Genomic DNA, 27,115 nt, shown 5'->3' with positions numbered 1-27,115 from the left:
TGTCATTTTAATGACATTGAGAACATGATTTTTAAAATTATAATTTAGGCTTAACAATATTTTTTCCAAACACATTGTTGTTTTCTTTTCAGGCTTATAGTTATATTTGCATACGACCCATTATGAGTCAACAGTAGGCATCGTGAAGCAAATGTATTATTTTGCCTAAATGAAGCATTTTCAAGTATAAATTGGACACATTAATTAAAATACAAATGTAAGGTTTCCAGAAAAGACATTAAACAAACGCTGTGATTAAAGTAGTCGGGGTGTCACAGGACCTCGCAGGATAAAATGTGACAATATCTCATTAGCTGCAGGAATTCATGGAAGCAGCCATAATAAATAAATGAATCACACAAGAAATGAAAATGAACTCCATCATTTTGATCTCACAACTGGCACAATAATCCGTAGCTCATGTGAAGCTAAAACTCAACTCCGATGTCAATTCCTGCCGCCACTCACCTCCTCCATGGAACATATTTATAGCAACACACACAAGCACCAGTCTTATTTATGTCTTAAATGTCTTATTCTCTCCTATTATGTCTACTATTTTGGGTAATATGAGTGTGAAGGTGACTATAGGGATGTTACTTCATGTCTAGAGGGCTCTAATAAGGGCTCTAGCTATGAAAATATTCCATTCATAAATGAGGCATACTACTTTGCAGGAATTTATTCATCACGGCGATAAAGGGGAGATGAATGTACGTGGTAATTTATTTCCCTATTTGGAGTGTGACGCAGCAGACCTGCACGTGCTCACTAACACTCCACTGATGGATGCAGAATAATATCTCCATAATCTATGGCTTTATTCCTCACCAAGCCTCCAGCTAACTGATATAATCGATGAAGCTGCTTTTATGCGCAGTGCCTCCGGAGGAAAGTGGCCATTGTGTTGTTTGTTTTGTTTCTGCGGAGCGGCCTATTCATTATTTCAATTCATTCAAGTCTTAATAAGGATGAATTAGTCTGGCAACGCTAGTCCCTTGTCTCGTCTACTTAGGTTTGCAGCACTCGCCGTAAGTGTGATCAATAAATAGATGACCTCACTTGCACGCCGTACAAACATCCCTCGCTGCTTTGTACTTTTACCTTTTTTAAAGGAGCATTCAAAGACATTGAGGTAGTGCTCTACACGAGTCACTAGCGTAAGTCATCTATTCTTGGGCACCTCGCTTATGTCTACTGTATTGGATAATAGAAGTATAAAGGCGACTATAGGGGTGTTAGTTGATGTCAGGGCTCTAATGATGTGAATAACAGTATTTAGACGGTCAGAAACAGGTTTTCTATGCTGTAACTACATGAATATTCCATTTAGAAATAAGGACTCCTTTGTGTAAATTCACTTATCACATCTAGAACCAATTAAGAGTGATAAACAATGGATTACTGTACAGTGTACACAACATTAATACCTGCTGGAATTCAGGCACAAATAGATATTAAGTTTGTGTCATTCATACGTTTAGCGCTAGGTTACTTTTTAGCCACTCCAGAGAATCCACACGTCTCAGTTGCAGATAGCCAAGTGGCAGACGGTGTAAATAGAGACTGCTGTTAAAATACGGGCTGACAGTGAACGCAGCATGCTCGCACTGCGGGACTTTGGCTCCTGAGACAGAAGCTCGTACACGCCAACACATCCAGCATGCTGTTCATGCATGGATGTTGCTCTATACAAGCACCTCCACACACCTTGGATACAAAGTAGTCACTACCTGGTGGCACTCAGTCTAAGGGAAATATACGTAGATGGCAATTCATTATTATATACTGGATGTACAACACAAGGATCAGAAGGCTAGCATCCATCATACACCCATCTTTCCAACCATCCATCCAATCAGCCAGCCATCCATTCACCCATCCATCATCCATCCACCCACCCACCCATCCATCCATCATCCATCCATCCATCATCCATCCAACCATCCATCAATCCAACCATTCATCCATCATCCATCCAACCATCCATCCACCCACCCATCCATCCATCCATCCATCCATCCAACCATCCATCATCCATCATCCATCCAACCACCCATCCAGCCATCATCCATCCATCCATCATCCATCCAACCATCCATCCATCCATCCACCCATCCATCATCCACCCACCCACCCACCCACCCACCCACCCATCCAACCACCCAGCCATCCAACCATCCATCCATCCACCCATCCATCATCCACCCACCCAACCATCCAACCACCCAGCCATCCATCCATCCAACCATCCATCCATCGATCCATCCATTGATCCATCCATCCATCATCCATCCAACCACCCATCCAGCCATCATCCATCCATCATCCATCCATCCATCCATCATTCATCCCACCATCCATCCATCATCCATCCAGCCATCATCCATCCATCCATCCATCCAATCATCCATCCATCCATCCATCATTCATCCTACCATCCATCCATCATCCATCCATCCATCCATCCATCATTCATCCTACCATCCATCCATCATCCATCCATCCAATCATCCATCCATCGGTAACCAAGGAGAAACGATGACAGTTTATCATCACTCAACAAGGAAAAGAGGGTAGTATAGTAGACAGGTAGTACCTACTATAGTAGGCACTATACTATACGATACTATAATAATACTATACTATACTATATACTATACTATATAGTAGGTACACAATGGACGGGTCACCAGTCAGTCCCACAAAGAAGCATTCCCACCTACGACCTCCATGAACCTCACCGCCGTCACCGGTCAGGCAGGAAGTGGTTGTCTGACTTCTCAGCTTCCCACATGTCGGTACGGACGCCCCATGGCCGGGGGCCAATTGTGTCTTGTTACGTAACGGCCGAGCAACAACAGGTTACGGCTGCCAGCCGAGCGGACCAGATGAGTTCACGTCAGCGACGCTCCGCGGAATGATTTGGTCTTCCTGCCCTCAAGCAAGGTTGCGGAATGGCAATGCGGGCAGTGTGATGAATCGGCCTGAGGTTTACAAACATCACGTGAACAGCCAAGTGGAGATTGTGGAGTATAATACTACAAGGTCCAATATCTAGTATTACCAATAGAAAATGATCAATACAGTGCGATGGCAAAGGGGGAATCGAGGTGTGAGGAATTGTTGTAAATCTAACATTTACACTTATGCAATATATATTATATACACCACATATTATTCTTAATGGGTGTCATTAAACGACTCCCAGGAGAGTATTTCTGCAGTAGATCTGTGCAGGAAGCTGAGAAAGTCACTTTGAATGACGGCCTGCCGAGACCTTCAGCATCAGCCATGATGCGATTACCGCTGTCTGGAATATGGCCGATGGTCCCGTCAACAACCTGGCGATGGCAGTAATTGGTGTTTATTACGTTAGACCGCTCGCTTGCAGCAAAAAGTCAAACTTGTCATATTGTTAACGTTGAACACATCGTCAAAAAGAGAACGGCGCAGACAGGAAACGGGGCTGGGGAGATGAAACTAAGTGGAACAAATAGTACGCTGGCAGCACATGATCAGATGTCTCCATTCACAGGTGGCCAAAGATGGATGGATGTGGCTGGAGATGCTTTCAGGAGACCACGGACTTGGATTTTCATCAAGCTGAAGACGACGGATGGCTGAATACCAAGATGTCTCATGACTGCGGCGAGCAGCCCAGTCAGTCAGCGACACGGAAAGAAGGGCATCAAGAAGGAAAGACATGTTTGAAAGTGGAACAAGAACATGGTGGCCTACTGTGGAAGCCCACGGGATGTTCACCCGTGAAGAAGGACCACTTAACTGATGGCAGTTTGCTGCACTCAGTCCTAACCCAACAGGTTAGCAAAAAACTACATGCAGAGTAGGTTAGATTTGATTTCATTCCTGGGACCAAACTAATTCCACGATTCCTTCACTTTTGCTAAAGGAATGACTTTAGTACCTTTTAGCCGTTGAAACCAGAGCTCAACTGTTCCCAACATGTGTGAAGTCCTTCTCCAGGAACCAGTAGTCGTCGGTTAGCATGTTGAATCTTGAGGTTAGCATGCTCACACCTGGGAACTGGAATCGCCCCATCGCCCATCTATGACCTCATAACAGTTATTTACTTATTTGCTAACCAACACAGTTTCTACATTTTCCATCGATCACAGCTACAAAATAACCCACCTTGGGGGCAAACAAAGTTCCAAGTGCCAGTATTTTGATAGACAAAGCGAGAAACAATATTGAGACCAGGAAATAGCAAAACACAAAGATTTCGTCCCAACCAGGAAGTAGTTACCGAACTAACAAACATCCAATCATCCGTTTTCGATGCCACTTATCCTCACCAAGGTCACGGTATGCTGGAGCCTATCCCAGCTGACTTTGGGCGAAAGGCGGGGTACACCCTGGACTGGTTGCCAGCCAATAACAATTTGGAGTCCCCAATTAAGCTAACCTGCATGTCTTCGGAATGTCGGAGTACTCCGGACACTCGAACATGCAAAGTCCAAACAGAGATGTCCAAGCGGAGATTCGAACCCAGGTCTTCCTGATCTCCTGACTGTGTGGCCTACATGCCAACCACTAACGGACAAACAAAGTGATGGAAAAAAACCAGACAGCACCGCATGACATTTTCATTTCCATGTTGAAAAGTACTCTTTGCAAAGCGCTAATGTCAGGTCATTTGAAGGGCATGTGAAATAAATGAACAGTTCTGCATACATCCTATATTTATGCCCTGATATGCTATATACTGACATGCAATTAGCATAATAGCCTCAAGGTCATCCCGGCTCGCAGTCCCTCAAGAAAAGCGGTGTCAGGAGTGGTTTTTATGCTCAGCTGACCCAGAAAAGCGCACGGTGCTCCCATTGTAAGCGCTATCATTCAATAGCCACAGCAATCCAATTATATTTATTTGCTCATTTTCACAGAGATAATACACAGCACCACTTCTATACTATAAAGGAGGAGATTGGGTAAGAAGGGCATGGAGAGGAATCAAGACAATGTGATTTTTCCCTTCAGTGCGAGTCTATCATCTCTGCACGCGTGCCCTGCAGTTAGCTAGCTGCGTTAGCTCGGCCTCTGAAGAACGGCACGATCAAGACATCTGGACCGTCTTCAACCGCTGGCACAAACATCTGCCATGGCGCCGTGGCAAGATTGTGCGTGTCCAACTGTGCATGTGTTCCTCCAAGAATACACAAACAAATATGAATGCATGCTGGGAAAAACACCTAATTACCATTTGTTTTCCTTTTCACATATCATCTGCATCATTGCTGAGTTTATGTATAAGTGGGCTCAAATCGGCCAAAGTGCATATAATGTATAAACCAGGGGTCTCGAACACGTGGCCCGCAGGACACTAGTTTGAGGCCCCCGCCTTGATATGAAAGTTTAATGTAAAGTTTGATATGGATGCTGTATGGTATCATGTACCCAGAAAAAATTATTACGTTTGATTCATGTTCATGTTAAAGGTTAAATAACTGTTAATAGTTATCCTCCCTATCCGTGTGGAAGTGGTAAGTTTTTGGCTATTTAAGTTTAAAGGAAATAACTTGAAGGCTACCGTTTAGGTCGCTAGCTCTCTAGTTTGCGAGTTAGCATGTGTCTCAAGACCCTGCAGTTGCGCAATATGTATGAAAACCTGATGCGGCCCAGCCTTGCCCAGACCCTAGCTCCAGTGGCCCCCAGGTAAATTGAGTTTGAGACCCCTGGTATACACAAATACCCATTCACATGTATGGACACTTTAAAGTCATGTTTTGGAGTACCCGCATGGAGAAAATGCCAACATCATTTAGCTAGCTACCATGATGGCTCCATATTCCCAACAAAGCTAACATGCTCGCTAGTCAAAGGCTGCGGTGCTCCGTGCCAACCTGCCCATCACAAGCATTTAGCGTTGAGTTCAAGGACATTGGCGTGTGGTCTCTGGAGGGGTCAGGTGATCTTTCCAGGTTAGCAAGGCGGTTACATTCTTATTATTACAAGACGCCCATAACGGCGGTGTAGCATTTCTCTCGTCATATAAATATGCATTGGAATGAAATCCACACTGACACTGTGGGTGGAGTTTTATTGTCTTGGAGGATCATTTTTACCCTCAACTAATTGTCTTGGGGCTGCACGGTGTTCAAGTGGTTAGCGCTCAGGCCTCACAGCTAGGAGACCCGGGTTCGATTTCACCCTCCACCTTCTTTAGGTTAATTGGCGACTCCAAATTGTCCATAGATATGAATGTGAGTGTGAATGGTTGTTTGTCTATATGTGCCCTGGGATTGGCTGGCCACCAGTTGACCATGTGGACCCCGCCTCTCGCCCCAAGACAGCTGGGATAGGCTCCAGCACCCCTGCGACCCTGGTGAGGATAAGCGGTAGAAAATGAATGAATGAACTAATTGTCCTAATAAAGTATTGCAGTACACTGTACCATTGAAGCCATATGGTAGAGTAATATTCATTTGTAACTTTAGGTAAGTTAAGTCATTATTCTACATATTTTGTTCCCGTTCCCATGATTTAAATAAATAGGACTGTTGTTGCTCGAGGCTCTCCTTTAATTTTCCACTTCACATCCCAAGTCAGGCCAAGCAAACAGCACAAAAAAGCAACCACAAGACGGCCTACCGCTACAGAATCGAACACGGCTGCTATCACTTCTACCTGCATCTGTCGCCGAACGTTAGTTGATTAACGAGCGGTCGTGCCCACTTCCCGCGAGCCGAGGTGGACTCGCAGGTGAGGAACATGCAGTTACCATGAACACCAGCCCGGCCGGCGACCGTTTGGAGCGCTCCCAAAGGGGCTCGCTGGCAGGCCGCTATGTTGTTGTGACCCACGCGTGGTGCCAGCATGACGTGTACTTCTCCACGGAACAGGCGGCACGTCAGCCTCGGGCTTGATATGATTGCTTTCTTTCACCACCCACTGAGACTTAACACATCACATTTAAAATGCAAAGTAGAAGTGAATATGTCAGCCATAACTACACCAACTCTATTAGTCCCTCTTTAATGTAAATCACAGCGGCAATACGAGTGGAAGCGAAGCCTAGTCATCTGTGACTCGTCGCTCTTCCTCTCAATCTAACATTCCTTACTCCCCATTGCCGCTGGAAGTCCTGACCCTAATACCGTTTTTGCTTTTCTCTTAGCATTGTTTTGCTGAAAGAAAAAAAAGTCACTGCGTTCTTTCAATCTGTCTCACCGCCTCCTCCCGATCCCCTGGCTTTCACCCTGTGTGGCTGCTGAAAGCTCTTTAAAGACGCCCGGGGGCCCGGGGGCTTAACCACTTTAACGTTATTACACCAGCCTGTCTCACTCAAACCAATCCCAAGCCAATTGAGAGGCTTACGTCTTTGCCACAGTCGCTTTACAAAGGGGAGGGGGGGGGCTGCTGGCCTACTGACGTGCCCAAACGCCACTTGGCTAAGTCAGGGAATTGGTCCGTATTTTCAGGCTGTGGACTTGAAATCAAGGCGGTGTGTAAATTTACATTTTCTGCATTTATTTCACGGCTTCGGGGCAGTCTTGTATAATCTTATGATTAAAAATTCTGTTTGTACTCCGCATAATCGGCGCTTGCATGAGTCACCGTGGCGTACACAACTGACATGCAAACTTTGCCATTTTCAAACATGACTTTGTCTTAGCGGGAGAACTGACTTGGGATTTTTGGATGGATTGTACTACTCTAACGGCTTGTGATTGGCTAAATATGCTTTCAGTCAGCCCAACCGTTGAATACAATAAGAGGCCAAACTGGACAAGATGTTATTAATCTTGGGCCCTTTATGACTTATTTACGCAGAATGAGATTCGATAGCACTGCCATCGAGCAAAAAGCCCGAGCGGTCTTGAGGCATCAGGGAGTGACTTGCCTCTAAATGATTTGACTCTACTCTACTCCTGCCCAGAGTCAGCTGAGATAGGCGACTGAAGACAAGCGGCATGGAAAAAGGACGGAAGGACGCATGGCAACCAAGGACGGTGTCATGTGAACACGCCAAAGGCCTTCTATTTCCATTCTGAATCCATATGGAAGCAACATTTTAACAAATGGAAACCCGAACACCCTACTGGAACAATGCTTTGGCTTATCCGTATTGCACAAGATTAAAGCGAGTCATTTTGAAAGTCAATTAAAGTTCATTTTGTAACTCTGGTGGTGCGTGCAACCTGGCTGTGCACAATCACGGCTGGAAATAATTGGCATAATAACGCACATATTTGCCTGTATGCTTCATTTCAAGTTCATCTTAGATTGCGCTTCCCTCGATGATTGTCATGCACAGTTGACACGGCGGGAAAACAATCATGGAATAACAGGAGCTACACAAATGGAGTCAAAACATTCCCTGAAATATGACTGTTGTTTTTTAATGTTTTTCTTCCAGGGAGGTCTATTCAGACATGTCATGTTTGGATGTGGCTGCAAGGTGCACAAGTGTTTGGCGTGCAGGCCTCATAGATAGGACACCCAAGTTCGATTCCACCCTCGGCCATCTCTGTGTGGAGTTTGCATGGGTTTTCTCCGAGTACTCCGGTTTCCTCCCCCATTCCAAAAACATGCTAGGTTAATTAGCGATTCCAAATTGTCCATAGGTATGAATGTGAGTGTGAATGGTTGTTTGTCTATATGTGCCCTGTGATTGGCTGGCCACCAGTCCAGGGTGGACCCCGCCTCTCACCAGCTAAGACAGCTGGGATAGGCTCCAGCACCCCTGCGACCCTTGTGAGGATAAGCCTAAGAAAATGAATGAATGAAAGTTTGAATGTTATTGATTTTGATGAGAGCGTCTTGCAGATTCAGATTCGGATTCACAAAACTTTATTGATCCCCAAGGGGGATTTTGCAGGAGAGAAATCTTGTGTGTGAATTTCAGACTTATAGGCAATACATTTCTGTCCCACCAGTGGGCAACAGTTGGCTTGGTTCAAGCTTAGAGGACCAAGGAGGGATAAGAACTTCCCATTGGTCAAGATACAAGAAGATGTTTAGACCATCACCTGCAACAGCCTTGCATGAAACAGCAAAAGTACGACCTGATCAGTCAAGTCGTCGCTCCGGCAAACATGTCGATAAGGCGGCAAAGGTCGGTGAAAAAACTCCTATGGAGCGTGAATGGAGCCTAGCAGGGTTAGCTTGGTTTAGCAGAGCATGCTAGTGCAGATGACCACCAGACAACCCTCACATTTACTTTCACACCTTGGATTATAATCCCTAACATCCATTTTTGGGGACTATGGGAGATAATGGGCAGGTAATGATGGGAACTGTATTGTTTACATCAAAGATGCAGGGCCTGGACATATAATGAAAGCGAGAACAAAGTGTTTAAAGATGTTTTGTGCAATGACCTCGTCACCCGTCTTAATGAAAACTAATATGCAGAGAATTCTCGAAACCTCTTGTAATCTTTTGGACTGCATTCAGCAGCACCCACTAATGATGTACACAGATGTACGCTGCACACTCACCAGTGTGGGTGTCAGGATGAGACAGTTTCCTGCACCCTCCTGCTATTCTAGCTCTCCACCTCCGCCCCCACCGTACATACACACTACCTACTAAGCATAGAAAATAACACTAATGCAGTCCTGTTATTTGGGAGCCGAGGTACAGTTGCTGCTTTCAAATATGATGCCAAAACAGTACCTGGAGGTTTACTCAGACCTTTATATGAAGATGTACAAATATATGTACTGTTTATACCAACATGACAACTGTAATTCTTTGATTTGGACACAAAAGTTAGTACACCCCTCAGCCTCCAGGCAGCCGTTTTCTATGCCGCTTATCCTCACTTGTTATTGAAAGAAATAATAATAATAAATAAAATGCCTGTAATGATGCATACTGAAATGCTTGAACTGAATGCCAAACATCAAATCTGGGGAAAACATGAAGATGATCACCTGACCACTGCTGCAGCATCATCATGTGACCATGTCGGGATCAAGAGCAGGAAAATGGTGCAGACAGATCCTGGTCTTCCCGGGGTAAAGGTTCTGGGAATGTAAACCCCAACCCTAATGTATGGGTTTGATGGGCACCCTGGTGAATATCTAGACGGTCGCTATGGTTTACGAGCTTTGACTTCGGTTCCAACTAAACCACGCCGCTAATGAAATGTACTTTTGCTGTTTATTTACCTTCCTGTGAGTTCCAAGACAAGAAACAGATAGCCTGCCATCCCAGAAGTGTGCGACAGTCCGCCCCCGGCTGCAGTTATTTATTTGTATTTTTTTCAGCCGGCCAGATGGGATACTCAACTGACACACAATCACGACAGGCAGACACACAAACATCTCAGCGCCAGATGTGCTCCTCTGTTCTTTCTCCACAGGCCACTGAGTGGAACGCATGGATGCATGTACAGAACGACACGACCACGGATGTTCATGCTGCAAACGCCCCACACGCCATCGTCATTATGCAGCAGATATCATCACTCGTTCCATCGACGCGACACAGACACGAAGCAGACGACAGGTGGCTGGAAATGCTTAGCCTGAAACAGTCGCCCGTCACATGACTGCGGGTCTTTAACAGCGACTGCACTTTACGGAAGGGATGAAATGTGAAGCTGGAACAACGGAGATGGGCAGATGGAGGAGACAGCAACAAAAGAGCGAGCGGAACAAGGTCAGCTTGATGGGACGATGGAGGAGCACACCAGGGACTGGGATAAAACCGGGAAGCGACCCATCGACCTGAGGTGTGCCGTTGCTGACGTGTCCCCGGATGGACGTGTCACTTGGTGACGGCCAAAATCGTAGCGCTTTAATAAAGCTGTGGCTTGACATCCTGCGGTGACGTGGCCATGATGCCAAAGCTCCAGTTGTGGCCAGATGACGTGGCCTTAATCTGCCCCTTGGGCTTTATTTACCGTTTAGCCACGTTAGCCTTATTGCGAAGAGAAGAATGTGTGCTTTTATTATATTCTGCGTTTGGTCATAACACCACTTTGTCGGGTTTGAGCACATTTTAGGATAACATTTGCGGCAAAGGTTTAGCTGGGCCAGAAGACACATTTTGGAGCATTAGTATTATAGCATTGCAGGCAGTGGTGAAGACTTTACCCAAATCCCTTTTTCCTGAAGGAGGATTAATGGCTTGAAAAGGTTTGTCCGTGTTATGTTCTCAGAGGAAAAACCTTTTGGTTGATTTTCAAAAGGATGATATGATACCATGAATCCAATGTCTGTTCAGATATCATAGGAAATCATTATTGAATTCCACTTATCTTCTAGCACGTCTCTGAATCTGAAACTAGTGGAGTCATACGAATGGAATTGAAATATTACACCCATTTATTCCATTTCTAATATTAGATGTGTTGAATTATTATTATGTTATTTTTTTTGGTCGGGTTTGCAAATATATTTGGACAGTACGTTATGCAAAACTAAAACGAGTTGATAAGAAAAACTGATCCCAGGTCAGACACTTTAGGAATCTTTGATATCTTTTGTGGTATTTTAGCAATAACATCATCAATTCACTCCAGAAGACAACCAACTCTAACCAAAAAAGACTTTAACCGAATTAAACTGACTTTTCACATAAGAAATAGTTTAAATCCAATTAATCATTTCCAGAAAGCCAACAGTGTTAACACAAAATACATTTTTATACTTGTAAAATTATAGTTTTATATGCAGAACACAATTGGATGCATTGAAATACATATATATACGATAAATGAAATTAATTCTTCATGGGACCGAAAACAGGAAGTGCTGGTGGTTGATCTCGCTGCCACATCCTGTCTTTGAACAGTCACGTCTTCAATGAAGGTAAAAGTAACGCCAACTCGAAATAACGCCTGCCTGACCTTGCCTCGTAAACAGAGAAGCAGAGAAGCCCATATAAGGAAGCCTGGCCATCTGTGACATCACAGACATCCACTTTTACCACGCCTTCTGAAACCGAGCGTTTTGAGCCATCCTAAACTTCTCTCAGGGCTCACTTCCAAGTACACAAACCTCATTATCTGAAACGTTGGCATTGTTTAACATGAGAATACAACATTCTAACTACATTTATAGGTCAGAAAAATGGAAAAAGCATAATAGGTCTCCTTTAACATAATGTTTGCATTAATCTGCCAACTATCGTACAGAGACACGGAGCATGTATTCAATGTGTGCCCCATCCAAGCTCTGGAAGTGATATGGACCCAGCAATGGCTTCTTTAGCTTCTTTAGCTAACTATGTTTTTATTGGTTAACAAACTGACATTTTATGAAGACTATAAGAAGGAGCCCTGGAGTAAAACCGGACCAAAATAAATAGTTGTTCTTTACTGCTACATTAAAAGCCAAATATTGCTTTCCCTTTCTCATGGGAGTACTTTTTGGAAAGTATTCCTTGCCTTTCAAACACTGACAGATGTAGACCAAAGCTCACGTAAAGAAATCCTTTCAAAACAACAAAACATCCTGTGAAAACCCAGGTAAGAATGGTATGATGAACGACTCATCTGCAGTATCCTACGGCATTTTACAATGGTTTTATTTATGGAATGATTGTGTGAAGTCATTTTAGCCTTCTTTTCTGTAGACCACTTTGAATGACCTCGTGTACAAACTGAGCTCTATAAATAAATGTGCCTTGCCTTACTTTGCCATCCTGAGGTTTGGGCAAATCGGGAGAATATATTCACAGAACAATTTGTTGTTACAAAAACATTTCAAGTCTAGTCTAGTATACAGTTTCGATGAACGTCCAAACAAGAAACGAGGCCACGGAATCGAGTGCCCAAACAAAGCATCCACACATTGTTGACTCAGGTTATTTTAGATTGGGGACACTATAGACAGATTCCAGTCAGGGAATCCTTTAGTTATGTTTGTGCAGTTTAATCATTTATAGAACACACATATCTATTTATTATGAACTTTATTGTTTATTTATTTTTAGTTGTGTGAACTTAATGACTTCCTTTGGTACTGCCCCACCAAGTTAGACAAAATAAAAGAAGTCATACGAAGCTAAAAATAACTTCATCATTCCTCAGTGTGAGTGGGTGTGCGATGCACAGGAAGATGGAAGATGGGAAGATACTTTTGTGTATTTGCGTCCGTTCCGTATCTGATTTTGTCCCCTTCGTGAAGCTTTACACAGCAGCAGTAATTACGATACCTACGCCCGCTCATCAAAGCCAAGCCTATTTTAGTAATAGGTCCTCATTGGAGACTGACAATGCGTCTATGATGTGTCTCATTTTGGGTTCCCCACCTGGTCCACTTACTGCTCTAATTGAGGCCGGCCTTGTTAATTAGCACATACGATAAATGAGTTTCCTGGAAGAGAAGGAGAATGCAAGTTGAGGGTGAGGAGGTCCGTTATTTGCCATAAAAACAAAATGTGACTGAAGGGGAAGAAAATAAAAAAATTATGAACAAACGGGCCTCTGAAAGCAGCTAAATGCTCCCATCATGCGTGAATCATCACACCGGTATCGCGGCCTACCTCGGTGTCAGGCTAAGCCAAAGGGTGAGCGTTATGTTATTAATTAGAAGCGTTTGCACCCATTTGAATGTCAAACAGTTGTACTCCCACAGGGAGGACGGTGCCGGGTGTGTGATGTAATATCGTTGTAATCTTGTAAAACGTCCTTTGGTTACAATGAACGTTTCAGAGAAGAAGCAACACACCCGGTAGATGGGTTGAAGTAAGGGTTACTGGATTACAACCGGAGGAAATGGAACTTTTATTAGGAGTCTTTTCATTATTAGTTATTTGAATTATTCATTTGGAATTCAGTTGTGACACGTTTATATATGTATCTCCCTAATTATTGTGTATCATCTAACAAGTGTGAATATTTTCTGAAATAGATAAATCCCTATGAATCCATTATTATTACCTAACCAAGCAGTCGAAACCAACTTATGAAAGATTACACATTTTGATGTAGTTTTAAGCATGTGAATTAAGACTAAGACAGTAGTAGCTACTTTAAATCGAAGAAAGAAAGTCAGGTCATGTCAAGTCAAATCAAGTCAATCCAAGTAAAGTCAATTCAACTCAAGTCAACTCAAGTCAACTCAAGTCAAGTCAAGTCAACTCAAGTCAACTCAACTCAAGTCAGATCAATTTAAGTCAAGTCAATTGAAGTCAGATCAATTTAAGTCAAGTCAATTGAAGTCAACTCAAGTCAAGCCAAGCCAAGCCAAGTCAAGTCAAGTCAAGTCAAGTCAAGTCAAGTCAAGTCAAGTCAAGTCAAGTCAAGTCAAGTCAAGTCATGTCAATTCAAATCAAGTAAATTGAAGTCAGGTCAAGTCAAGTCTATTTATATAGCCCTTAATCACAAAAGAGCCTCAAAGGGCTTAACAAACAGGCAAGAGTAGACAACAGTAGATGACAGACGACATCCCCTGATCTGAACCCCCATCCGGACAAGGAAAAACCCAAAACCCATAAAGGAAAAAAAAACCTTGAAAGCAACCAATGATCAGTTTGAAATCTTGGGGCCCCAGGCAATAACCCGTGTTTGCCGAATATTTTTCGAATTTATTTATTTTCAAAAATTTTTTAATTTATTTTGAAGCCCTAACCTGGATTTTCTCCCGCCTTGGACACGGCCAATCGTCAACAGACGCTGTCGTGTTGTGGCGTTCGTACAGGTTCCTGGCTATGTCACTGTAGCACCAACCGGGCTTCCACCAAGAAACGTTGCTCATGTGATAGTTGTGGCATGATGTCGCTCACTGGATTAACAATGCTGGCCTTTTTTTGGTCCTTTATATAGCCCTCCAAAACCCATCATCAAATTATGCAGTATTGCGCAATGTGTATTTGGTCCAGACAACCTTCCTACAAGTAGAAATATGTATTTCTACGTTTCTCATCAAATGTTTTTAAAGTGTGATTACTCCTAGTCATCATATTTAGGAAATAATTATGGTTACTACAATGAAAGTACTGTACTTCATGCTCATTAAAATTAGGAACCACATATTTGTCATGTGAAAAAATAGATAATTATGTACTATTCCAATTGTCTAAATCATTTCATCACAACGTCTGAGCTCCCTTTGAGTGGCCTTATCACACAAACGATGAATAAGAGGGTCATGTGACTGCTGACTGCGATGTGTCCAAATGAGCTTGTATATATTTATCTTGTCCAACAGGCAAGGAAAGAAAGCCCCGGTGGACAACCCACTCAAGACCAAGCACCAGATGGCCTCGCGGGATGCGGAGCACAACACGGAGCCGTCCACTGCCGCAAGGAGACAGGATTCATCGATTTACGGGGACAAAGAGACGGGGAGCGTGTCGGATTTGGAGAAAGAAGTATTTGCAGCACTGAGACTTCATGCCGAGAAGCAACAAAAAGGAACGGCTTGTAGATTCTTCTTCTTTAGCACTTTACCGTGCAATCTGATGTCCATTCCGTGTTGCATCCGAAGGGATTGAATCAGGAATATGAAAATGACAGCAACTACAAATGTAGACCATAATGGAAAGAAAGCGATGACTTGGAAGCGAGCACCACGAGCACCACGATCACCACGATCACCACGATCACCACGATCACCGGCGATCACGAGTGGGTTTTGTGCACCAAATGCATTTGACAGCTCGGTGCTGAGGTCATCGCTCAGCTAAATTTCACTGTGAAATACGACTTGTCTTCCATGACTGGAAGCTCAGTGGTTCTAAAAATAACAGGAAAGGCAGTCATATTGTGGGAATAACCATAAAGGTCTTTGACGGTGCGAGATGAAAAAGAGAGAGAGAGAGCTCATAAATAAATTATTTCAGAGGAATTAGAATTAGCTTCACACGATTTTGTAATTATTCCACCGTACGAGCAGGTAGGAACATTTTTCTCTGGTGGCATCAATGCTCATTAACATGAGGAGGGAAATGTGAACGTTAGATGTTAGCAGAATCCAAACATAATAGGGCTTAAAACAATTATTCACATAATGATATGGTAGCTCAGTACGAGTACGGTGCACATGCTAACGTTGGAGCCACATCCACCATCATTTGCGTTCTAATCACACAATTCCAATAACGAGAAGAAGAGGAGGGCATAATTAAATATCCTCTGTTTGGTGAGTCATCATATTGTCAAAGATAATTGTGTACTCTGATGCAAAGTATTGTGTATTGTCCTTTGGGTTCCAGCTGCGGGACATGTTGTTTGTGTGGAATACTCAAGCCAGTTACAAAGAGACACAAAGTATCTACTGTAAAACTAATCCAGCTTCGGGTCCTCTGAGGATGGGCGCTTTTCCACTTGCTTAGTTGGAATGATGACATGACTTGATGAAGAAAATGTGCTAGGTTTGGGAAAATGTTGGTTGGAATTTCACTGCCTTACTGGATCACGGTTTTCCAAAATAAATCAATGAATAAATCAAGCTGGTTTCATGGTCGAAATATATGCCTATGGAAGCATGCCTGAATTATGCATTTTCAATGCTAAAAATGGCCGAATTAACCACATTTCATCAGTAAACGATATGTAGTATTCTACAATGGTCACTAGATGTCAGTAAAGGTACTTGATCTTTGATGGACCTCACAACAGGGACAATAATCACGAACAAAAACACAAACTGCTATTGCCAAGTTAAAACTGAACTCTGAATCCCTAATGTCACTTCCTGTCCTCCCGCCACTCGGCGCCACGAGGGAACGCATTTATAACAAAGTTTTAATCATGTCTTAAATGTCTCATTTAGTCTTATTATGTCTATATTTTGGGTAGTACAAGTGCAAAGGCGACTGTAGGGGTGCTAGTTCATGTTCAGCGCGCTCTAATATCGTCTAACTATGAAAATATTCCATTCATAACCTAAAAAGCTTACACAGAGAGTGCAGACCTCTGCCAAGCGTCGTAGTTCCCCCGTCCTATTTCAAATAATGAATTCCTGTCCTGCTTTGATGGCGTTCCAGTCAGTGGGCGTGTCCACCGGTTGACCCGTCAAGTCAGACACCCACGAGATTGTGTCGCTTTAGACGGGAATTTACAGCAGAAATATGTTCATAAATGCATCACTAAATGTGAGACAGCAGTTCAAAAAGCATCAACGGATTAATTCTGTGCTTTTTTTTTCTGGGCTTTTTTTTCCAAATCCAAAAGAAGCATCAGAGAATAACGAGAGAAGAAGTGGAGTCGTTTACTTTCCTTACTGCCAACCATAATTTTTACTTTTTAACATTAACAATCTTTTCCACTTTTGTGGCCATCAAGGATGTAAAAAGTCAAAAGTGATGCAATCAGTCGAGGGTGTTTAGGGTTTACAGTTGGGTGTTACATCATCTTAGCAGTGGTTAACTTTTTGCATGACAGTTAAGAATATTCCAACGCTATCTAAAATAATTTCAAAACTTCCAAAAATAGAGCCAATTTTTTGTATGAAATATGAAAATAGATGTTTCCGAACTGACCCCCAAGTTGACCAACTATTTGTGTGGCATTCAGTGACCATGTGGTTTTAAGTTGGAACGTGAAGGTAGCGACAGAAATAAAACAGCAGGAGCTTTAAAAGCTTTGGGAGGGATTTGTGTCCAATAAGCCATGCGGAGGATTAAAGCATGTTAATGCAATGCCTACACAAAGTGGACAAAGTGGACACACACTCACATCGGCACACTTTGGGGGGAAATGGGTGTGAAGGAAAGGAAATAAAAGAACGAACCACATACCATGATAGACAAAAAGCAGTATGGCCGCTTTCAAAATGTTTGAGTTGGACCTTCTGGAACATGTTAATGACACTAATGAAGATTCCACTGTACTTCCATTTGACGGCATTTTACAAATGAATCAACTGGATGGATGGAGAACCTGGAAATGAAATGTAAACAAATTGAAACCAAACGATGGTTCGAGCACACCCAGAATGTAAATCTGCTGTTGTTCCTCAGGACAGAACACAGAGGACACTCACGATGTCGAACACTGCAAGCCATCTTCCCCCAGCACTTGGTCCTCTCCCTTTTGTCCACGCCACAAGTACTGTGTTATCTTCAATTCAAAATATTTATCATCAGATATGCTGACATTTTGTTTGTGATCAGTCCTTGTGCATAAAAGTCCTGAGAGATTGATTAGTCCAAGTGCCAGCGTTTGAACATCCCGATATATCCGTGCCGATGAGTGGAAAAGCCTTTAGGTTCCCTGCTAGTTCAATCTACACAAGACAAGGTCAGGATGAGCCTTCTCCCTGTGGTCAGTGAACTCATCATCCTCACCGTTTCTCATATCCTGCCACCCACACTCCAATTTGCACGGCCCCATTCGCAGTGGAAATGTGAAGAAAAGAATAACAATGTAGACCCAACGCTTCCCAAAAGGGCAAACATGCTGTACCTTATTAGTCGGCTGCCCAGGTCACAGAAGAGCTACGTCCACGAGGAATAAATCCTGCAACACACAAACAAAATCATCTATAGTAATTATTCATTAATATTCATACAGTAACTATTCATCCTTTCTCTACTGCTTTTGTTCACTTTTTATAGTTTAGTCTTTTTCATTTCCTCTAAATGTCCTATTGTCTTGATAAAAGTGTTTGATGTCATCTTCGTTTGTACAAATCAATTACCGCCTCGAGATAGGCCAACTGTACTTCAGCACAGATAACGTTTTCATGACAAAACACGGATCGGAGTGTGCCATTTTCTTTCTCCGGGTAGGTAGCAAGGCACATTGTTAACCGACTGAATTTTTTTTTCAGCGCTTATATAACTTTTAGATATTGGAAACAAAGGTAGAAGAAAAACAACAAAGGACTTTTATCACAGCCGCCAAGGCTTGTAGGCTCTGTGTTTTACAACTTTATTTGGCTGGTTTGTTTGTTACAAAGACGGCAGTGAATTTTGAAAGGATTCCACAATAAAAAAAAATGGAATATTGTTATAATAACAGCAAAGAAAACAATTTTTTTACAATGATTAGGGCCATGTAGACATGAAATAACGCCCTATAGTCACCTTTGTTTACACCACATTGCTAATGCCAGGCTATAGGATCACAGGGACACAAGCGACCGACCACTTCATTTAAGATGCGACTTTAAGGTTCTGATACTTGCCTGCAAAATAATACATGGGTCGGGACCTTCCGATTTGGTTGGCCTAGTTGTACCTTATGATCCGTCCAGATACTCAGTACTCAGTACATAATACTCAGGTCTTTTGGCAATTCCAAGCGCTAGAAAGAAGTACGTGGGATCTAGAATGTTAATGTTCTGCTGTGACGGAACCTGAATGTGCGCTACTGATCGGAGATCAGACCTCGGCTCGATAAGAGAAACCCGACCCAAGAGGTTTCCAACTAAATGTTCAGCCTCTCGTCCCCTCAGTTTCATGTTGGTCTTCATCCATGTGAGAAGTCACTTGTGTGGTTGAAACAGACTCAGACTGAGCGTGTAAGAGTCCAATTAGGTTGAACTGGAAAGCAGCGGAGGTAGTTTGAGCTGCCACCAATCGTCCTAACACTCCCCAAGGTTGTCTCATTCCACTGGCCGCTAACAAGATGTTTTCACCCCAGACAGACAAACAATGTTGTTATTCAGCACGGTCATTCACCGGCCACGCCCATCAACAACCACAACAACAACCCCGATTGTGACTGAGGAGACACGCCCACCAGAGACGGAAGATGAAAGAGTCCAGTCACCTCCATTCCCCAAATCAATGTTAGTTTCAACACATCAACGGAAACAAGCCATCCCCTGGGACGCCGCTGCAGCCTAAAGTCTAATTGGTTGCTGGCTGCCATCATGGAAAGTGTGTGTTACCAAGAGAGTGAAGCAATAACGAGGCTTAATTTATTGGAGCGGTATTGTACCGCCAGTGTAATCAACAAGTTCAAATAAACAGCGCAGATTTACTGTTGGGATTTTTTTAAATACTTCTCTACAAGAGAGGAGAAATATGATCTCAGGGAAGAAGTACATTTGAAACACTTCTATGCTAGGACTACGTTATGCTAGCCATAGCATTTCAGTATGTGGAATCAAACTATGGAATGGATTGAGTAAGGAAATCAAACAATGCACAACGATGAGCCAATTCAAGAAACAATACAAGCAGTTGATGTTTGCTAAATACAAGGATGAAGAGTCTTGAACCAGTCATGATGTGCTATATATATCACTATATTGACACGCACTATGGTACCCATTATGGCATTGGATGCTCATATCACCATCCAATATGATATACATTATTTAAAAAAAAACAAAAAAAAACCTTAAACTGTATTATGGAAAGCAGGAAGTGAACAAATGTAACAGTTAGTGATTGTAAAAGTACCAGATGGAGGGGTAGGATTTAATAAGCTTTGCTTCTTCCTACTCCTTTTGGACATGTGGAACTGGGAACTGATTATGGGATGCACTCAATTGGAATCTGATGCATGTTCAAATGAAATAAAACCATTACCATTACCATTACCATTACCATTACCATTACCATTACCATTACCATTACCATTACCATTACCATAGGATCAGCCTCATGTCTATTTGGTCTCTTAGGAAGTCTGCCGCTGTCAAGCTTTCAGTTCCGCCAAGAAGCAACTGAGGTTTGGTGCCAAAAGGAACATCTTCATTGTGCATCAATGTTGCACCATTCCAACAAACACTGCAAGGAACTTGACCAATCACGTTGATCCGTGACGAGTGACGAGTCATAGTCCTTGCGTACATTCACTTGAGCTGCAATCCGTACCAGAAGATCATGTGTATTTTCTATGCTGTACTTTCCGATGTATACTTTTGTATATGATTCATTGAGCCAGTGCGGTGTAAAGCCAAGCAAGGCTCAGTGCTGTCAATGCGGCATTGATCCTGGAAAGGGCAATGTTTTTGTGTTGTGAAATTCACTTAATGACAGTCTTCTTTGGGACTGTTTGAAGTGAAACCCAGGGGAGCCGCTCCAGACAGAAATGAAATTTAAAACTAGATTTCTTTCTTTTTCATCATTATTGGTTTGCGGATACCACTGGGCTCACGTCAATGTTGTTATTTGCCTGTTTTCCCACAATCCTGCAGTTGCCGCTGACGACTGTTACTGCTATTTATAAAAATAATACAGCTCATACAACGGCTGGTTGATGGATTGATGACAGAGCTCCAGGATTTATTTTACAATGTGTAGCGAAGCCTGCTTTTTCGTTTTCTTATGTACAAATCCCTCTGCTGTGAAGCGACGGGTGTATAACCTGGGTGGGTTCATCAAACAACGGGTGGGTCGGAAAGAAGGCTTTTCACTCATGACGTCCTGTGAAAACCCACTGTTTGGTTATCTCAGGACACATAGACTGTTATCCCCTATTATGCAAAGTATACAGTATTTTGCATAAAGTATAAATGTCATACAGCTAGAGTGAATACTGCAGTAAACGCTCAAACACAGCCATCATTTCCACCCACCATAATCCAGTTTGGATGTGCAGGAATTAAGCCATTATCTTTCTTTCTCTATCCTAGCGGTGATGGTAACCTATCAGCGAGAGCCAGGACGTTGGGTCACGGCGTCGGTGAGACTTCCAATCAGACCCAGCACCTTAACGTGATATGAAAGGACGCCGTCTTTGGAAAGCACTGAAGATTCCTGGAGCACATCACCTCCAGGTCAGGCATCACGCAGCATCGTCTTATTGTGTCCGTGCTAAGAGCCTGTAATTGCACATCCTTATCGTGTACAGATATCTTCCTGGTCATCATTCCGGGCGGCTGACGCTGACTCCGGAGGAATGCTGCCAGACACTTGCTTTAGTTCAGCTTTGCTATCTGTGCCACTTTTCCCCGCTCTACTTCTTGCTCCACTTTTTGCCTCCTAAAAGTTTTTGCCCTGGCACACTTAACACGGCGTTACGTCGTGTTTACACCAATGTCATCCTAAATTTAGTGTTACACTGATAGGACATACAAGCCATTTTTTTAAATAAAGAAACATAGTAAACGTACTTAATCCATACAAGAGTAAATCCCATTCAACACATCCAACCATTCAATTTCCTCACAAGGGTCACAGATATGCTGGAGCCTATCCCAGCTGTCCTCATGCAGGAGACGGGGTCCACCCTGGACTGGTGTCCAGCCACTCCACATATAGACAAATAACCATTCCCACCCGCATTCATACCTATGGAGTGGCTAATTAGCGTAGCATGTTTTTGGAACCGGAGAAAACCCACGCATGCACAGGGAGAACATGCTAACGTAAAACCCAGGTTTTCCCAATCTGTGTGGCCTACAAGCTAACCATTCCACCACCGTGCTGCCCCCATTCATACTTATGTATATACTTTTTTTTAGAGACCTGCATCCAGTCCCTTTAACTATGGCCTTCCGATGAGTTATTGTTTTTCCACGGTGGAATGATTAACATCCATCTTCAATGACTTTTAAAAGCAGGATTAGGGAGCACGACCTTTCATTTCTTGGGTATTTTTCCTGGTTTCCACACGGTCCTCCACCCACCTGACCGTGCCCTTTGCCTGCCTCGGCACCACGGGGGGCAGAGCTTTCAGCCGCTTTCCCGGCCTCTGGAACTCATTACCATCTGACATCCGAAATATTGACTCACTCCCCATCTTCATATCCAGACTCAAAATTCATCTGTTCAAACGTGCATACCAAAGCCAGTTTTAATATTCAGCTTTTTATTATTAAGGGAGAAAAAAAATCCAAAACCTTCATGGCCCTGTGTGAGAAAGTGACCCCCCCCTAAAGCTAACAACTGGTCGGGCCACCCTGGGCAGCAACAACTGCAATCAAGCGTTTGTGATAACGTACTAGAAAGCAGTAGAGGAATTTTGGCCCACTCATCTTTGTCAAATTGGGGGGTTTTGCAGCATGAAGCGGTCAGGACTTGGACTAGGCCAATCCAAAGTCTTCATTTGGTTTTTCTTCAGCCATTCGGAGACTGTCACACGTCACATTTTTGTTTAATAGTAATAGTGTTTTTCTTGTGGTGGAGTCATGAACCCTGACCTTAACTGACCTTAACTGTTGTTGTGGGGTCTTTTGTGACCTCTTGGATGAGTCATTGCTGCGCTCTTGGGGTCATTTTGGTTGGCCAGCTACACCTGGAAAGGTTCACCACTCTTCCATGTTTTCGCCATTTGTGAATAATGGCTCTCACTGTGGTTTGCTGGAGTCCCAAAGCCTTAGAAATGGCTGTAGAACATTTTCCACACTGATAGTTTTTTTTCCCTCCCTTAATAATAAAAAAGCTTCATTTAAAAAATGCATGTTGTGTTCAGCTGCGTTGCTGTTGATGATCTGAAACATTTAAGTGTGACAAACGTGCAAAAAACACAACACCAGGTTGCACAAGTTTGAATGACGTGGATGACACGTCGTTTTCATTCTCACTTTTAGTTCAATATTAAAGCAAACAATATTTCTTTATCGTCTTTGCTTGCTCCGGACCCTCTTTGTCATGAGGTCGCCCCCAATTATCCCAGATTGTGATGACAGCTGTAGCCGTGGCAACAGTTTATTAGCGCTGCTCTACCTCAGTGAGTGTCTACCACGTATGCCCAATATGCATATTGACATTTAATAAATTCACACATAAAACACCAAGCCATCTTTTACTTACCCCGCGTACGATCCCTTCATTGTCCTTTTCTCCATCATATCCTGGCCCCCGTTTCAGTGCTTCCGCGACCCCATCCCTCCGACTCAATAACTGTCCTTCTGTCCCTCGTGACTGTCTGTACACAGCTCGTCTTCCTCCCGCAAGCCCTCTCCATCAGCACCTCCCCCTGGGTTCTGAGTGGGCCGTGTCCCCCCCCCCCCCCCCCCCACCACCACCACCACAGGAGTGGAGCGCTAAAATATTGATGCGGCCCAAAGAAAGCTACCGCCATCAGACCGGGCTTGACGGCGGCCAGGACGGCAGCCAGGAGGAGTTAAAGTGTCTGAAGTGAACAGAGAAGGATGGATGTGGTCGGACTTGGCAGATGCGAGTGAAACGATGCGGCGTGACGGCGTGCGGTAGCTTCACATGTTCTGGACATTTAGCTTTCCTTCATCCGAGCAGCAGCCAGTGCTGTTTATTATCCACCCCTCCCCCGTGCCTTGCTCTCCTTCTGCTTTCTATGCTCCTCTTTCATCTCATTTGGCATCGCTTTGCCTCCTATCCAAACACGCACACACGCATCATCTTTTCCTTCTCGGAAAATGGAACAAAGTGGAAGGGATGCTACTCATTTCAGTGGCTGACTTTTAGTTCTCTTTTGAAGGTGACCTTGCTAAAGAGAACTATAGAAATTGCCATGGCGACGGCAATCCAGCGAAGTGAAGGATGGAGGAGGGACGCACAGCAAAACCAAAAAGGTACGACACGACTTGTTTGGGTAAGAGTAGTCTCTACGCAGCTACAAGGGAATCGAAATATCTGAAAACAACTTTTGACAAGACAAAACGAAACCTGACAATGGAGTCGAAATTCAACGTTAAGGTGAACTTCAAACTTGCTTATTTTTTGCAGCGTGATGATTGGACACCACATGCCGTTCGTCACCACATGATCCACATTTAATGGATTCCCAAAGTGGGACAGGCTTTCACTCGGATTGTAAATCACTGGAAAGGTAACCGCTTCCCCACAAATATGACTTTATTATATTTGCCTGTGTATCTTAGTGCTGGGCGATACGGCCCAAAACTCATATCCCCATATAGTTAGGTAGAATATCGATATTATGATATATATTGATATTTTTTGTATAGAATAGAAAAATAGCGACTGAAATAAAATAGTATATTCTCTTTTTAAAATAAATATAGAAAAGTGAAATATACAGTCGAATGTTCAGTGCAATAGTGCTGCATTCACGGTAGTCTCTGTCGCCGGGTTAGCACCGTTAGCACATCCATCTCACGTTCCCCATGACGACGACGGTAAACATGGTTGATACCGTCTTTGAATACCTTTATAGCGTCATCTTCGCCGTTCACTCCCTCTCAAATCCATATTTCCGCGAGGATATCCGATCATTGGATGTAGCGAAGGGATGCTAACAGTTGCTAACAGATGCTCAATGGCAACAATGGCGCAAGCTACAAGCATAATTAGATGAACGCCCATCGCTGCACACTTGCTTAAGGCGTCGGTATGGCCCAAAACAATAAGGAAGTCATAAATATGATTTATTTGATATATGGAGTCATTTGGTCCTAACACTACAACCTAGCTTCTGGCTTTGCAGCTCCAAGTTGAAGGCGCTTCCCACGCTAATTCATGCACGAGTTAGAGCAAACACTAAACTTTTTCATTGGATTTCCAAAGTTCCTGGACTCTATCAATATTATATATGTAGCAGAAAATGTGTACATTGTGTATTTTGCAAACAACACATCAATAAAGACTTCCACTGCAGATTCCAGTTCCTATCAGAGGCGCTGAATAAAACCATATTTGTATCCTCGTTATCATTACTATAGCTCAATAATGTGACCCGTACGGCTGTACGATGCGTTCACATCCAGAGCAGATCGTCCTCCTCTGTGCTACTTTGACGTCCCCATATTCCCTCCACATGTGACAGCCAATCTAAACTGTGGGAGACTCGCACAATTCGCTGTGGATGTGGGTCTGTCCCTCGCCGGTGTGGCTGGTCACAACCGTTCGTCAGCTGCCGCGTGTGGCGGCCATTAGACCTCCGACGGCCGCTACATTAGCCGCCACTCGATTGCATCGCAAGCCTCGATAACTCAAACTCCGCATTCGAACAACACACACAGGTAAGACCCACGCGGCAGACATGTTTGTTTGACGCTGTAAGCGGTAGACGGTCCCTGAATGCAGCAATGGGGGCGGAGCGGATCGGCGGATGTAAAGTAAGCATCGGCTTATGCCGATATCGTACTTTTTCATGGAAATCAGAACGCATTTTGCATGCTCAATGAAACAATATAATCTTGTCGTCGGGGTATCTCGATGACTTTCAGATATACACAAGAAATGTTCCTTCACAAGCTCATTTTTCTGGCTTTCAGCCACGGAGGGAAGATGCAATCAGGCCTGCAATGCGTCACTCACGCAGCCGTAGGCGGAGATAATCACAGCTGCCTGTCAAAATTAGGGCCATGCAAGTTTCTGCGGGCTTTGAATGAAAATGTATGTGGATGTGTAACATCCCAGCATAAATACGAATCTTTGGAGGGCCTCTTAGAGCGGCGAGCCTTGCTGCTCGTGTCCTCTAAATGCCACCATGAGGAGAGAGCATCTGGATGTCAACCGCTGTAGTGTATCATTTACACTCAATTGGACCACACTTGCTATTCAAAACCAGATGGTACAGGAAAAAAAAAAACAACAAAACTTAGCATTAATACATACAAGTACACTATTTTGCCATCTGCTTCAACGCTAGGCTGCACATCCTTTTAAAATATATAGTAAACACGCAGAAAAATATTGATTCAACGGTTATGCACTCGTGATTACACGCGTATTTATTATTGAATTATAATTACTGTCTCTTTACGTGGGTACAATCAGCTCTATTGTCAATTTTTCTTTAATCAAGTCATCGCAGATCCTGTCATTACAATGCTGACATGGTGAAGCCATGGAGCAGGGTACAAGGTAGCAACATGCTAATGAGCTCACATGCTAATGACAACACGGCTGGTACACAGCTGCATGCGACAGACAAAGCGTGTGTCCTCGTTTGCCGAGTTATTGAGCCGTTTATACGCTCGGTGCACTTGATTCAAGAAATGGTAATTTGCATGCAATACATAAGTAATACTCTTTTCCAACTGTATGTGCATAGTAAATGTTTGCAGTAAATCAATGTGAGACACTTCATAAAGAAATAGCACGGAACTGGAAGACGACATGAGTTTCCTGTCTCCATAATAAATGCTAGAGGTGACCTATGCGTCACATTATTACTTGAAATCCATCCTGCTGGTAACTAAGCTACACATACCAAGAAATACTGGCAAACATCCTGTTTACCGCACCGATGTGACGCTAACATGGTATGTCACCATATAATGACGCTTCCGTATGAGCTGAATGAAGTTGACTCACAGGATTAGCGCCGCACTCTGCAACTTTTGCAATGAGATGAATGAGCCTCGGTGTGACCTCCTTGTGACCTGAAGGTGCTGAA

General features: G+C 43.4%; 1 protein-coding gene across 8 annotated transcripts in view; it reads right to left on the bottom strand.

Moving 5' to 3' along the window:
- Positions 1-27,115, bottom strand: part of dlgap4b (discs, large (Drosophila) homolog-associated protein 4b) — a 73,671-nt gene that overhangs the window by 34,077 nt on the left and 12,479 nt on the right. For 2 of the 8 annotated variants that reach the window (XM_058054326.2, XM_058054325.2), the window contains exon 2: positions 18,335-18,388. The exons of 2 other annotated variants lie outside the window; for them this stretch is intronic. Coding sequence is in view for 2 of the 6 variants with exons in the window: in XM_078798430.1 (XP_078654556.1) it covers positions 17,668-17,776 (109 nt within the window). In the remaining 4 variants the exon portion in view is untranslated. Of the gene's footprint in view, positions 1-17,667; positions 17,910-18,334; positions 18,389-23,583; positions 23,694-27,115 lie in introns of those variants that run through there. 4 more of the 8 variants (XM_058054328.2, XM_058054327.2, XM_078798430.1 and 1 more) reach the window with 4 other exon arrangements.

This window comes from Doryrhamphus excisus, linkage group LG18, assembly GCF_037039965.1.
Source record: "Doryrhamphus excisus strain RoL-2023G ecotype Guam linkage group LG18, RoL_Dexc_Guam_v1.1, whole genome shotgun sequence".
NCBI lineage: Eukaryota > Metazoa > Chordata > Actinopteri > Syngnathiformes > Syngnathidae > Doryrhamphus > Doryrhamphus excisus.
The sequence above is the reverse complement of the archived record's forward strand: the minus strand, read 5'-3'. Positions and strand labels throughout refer to the sequence as shown.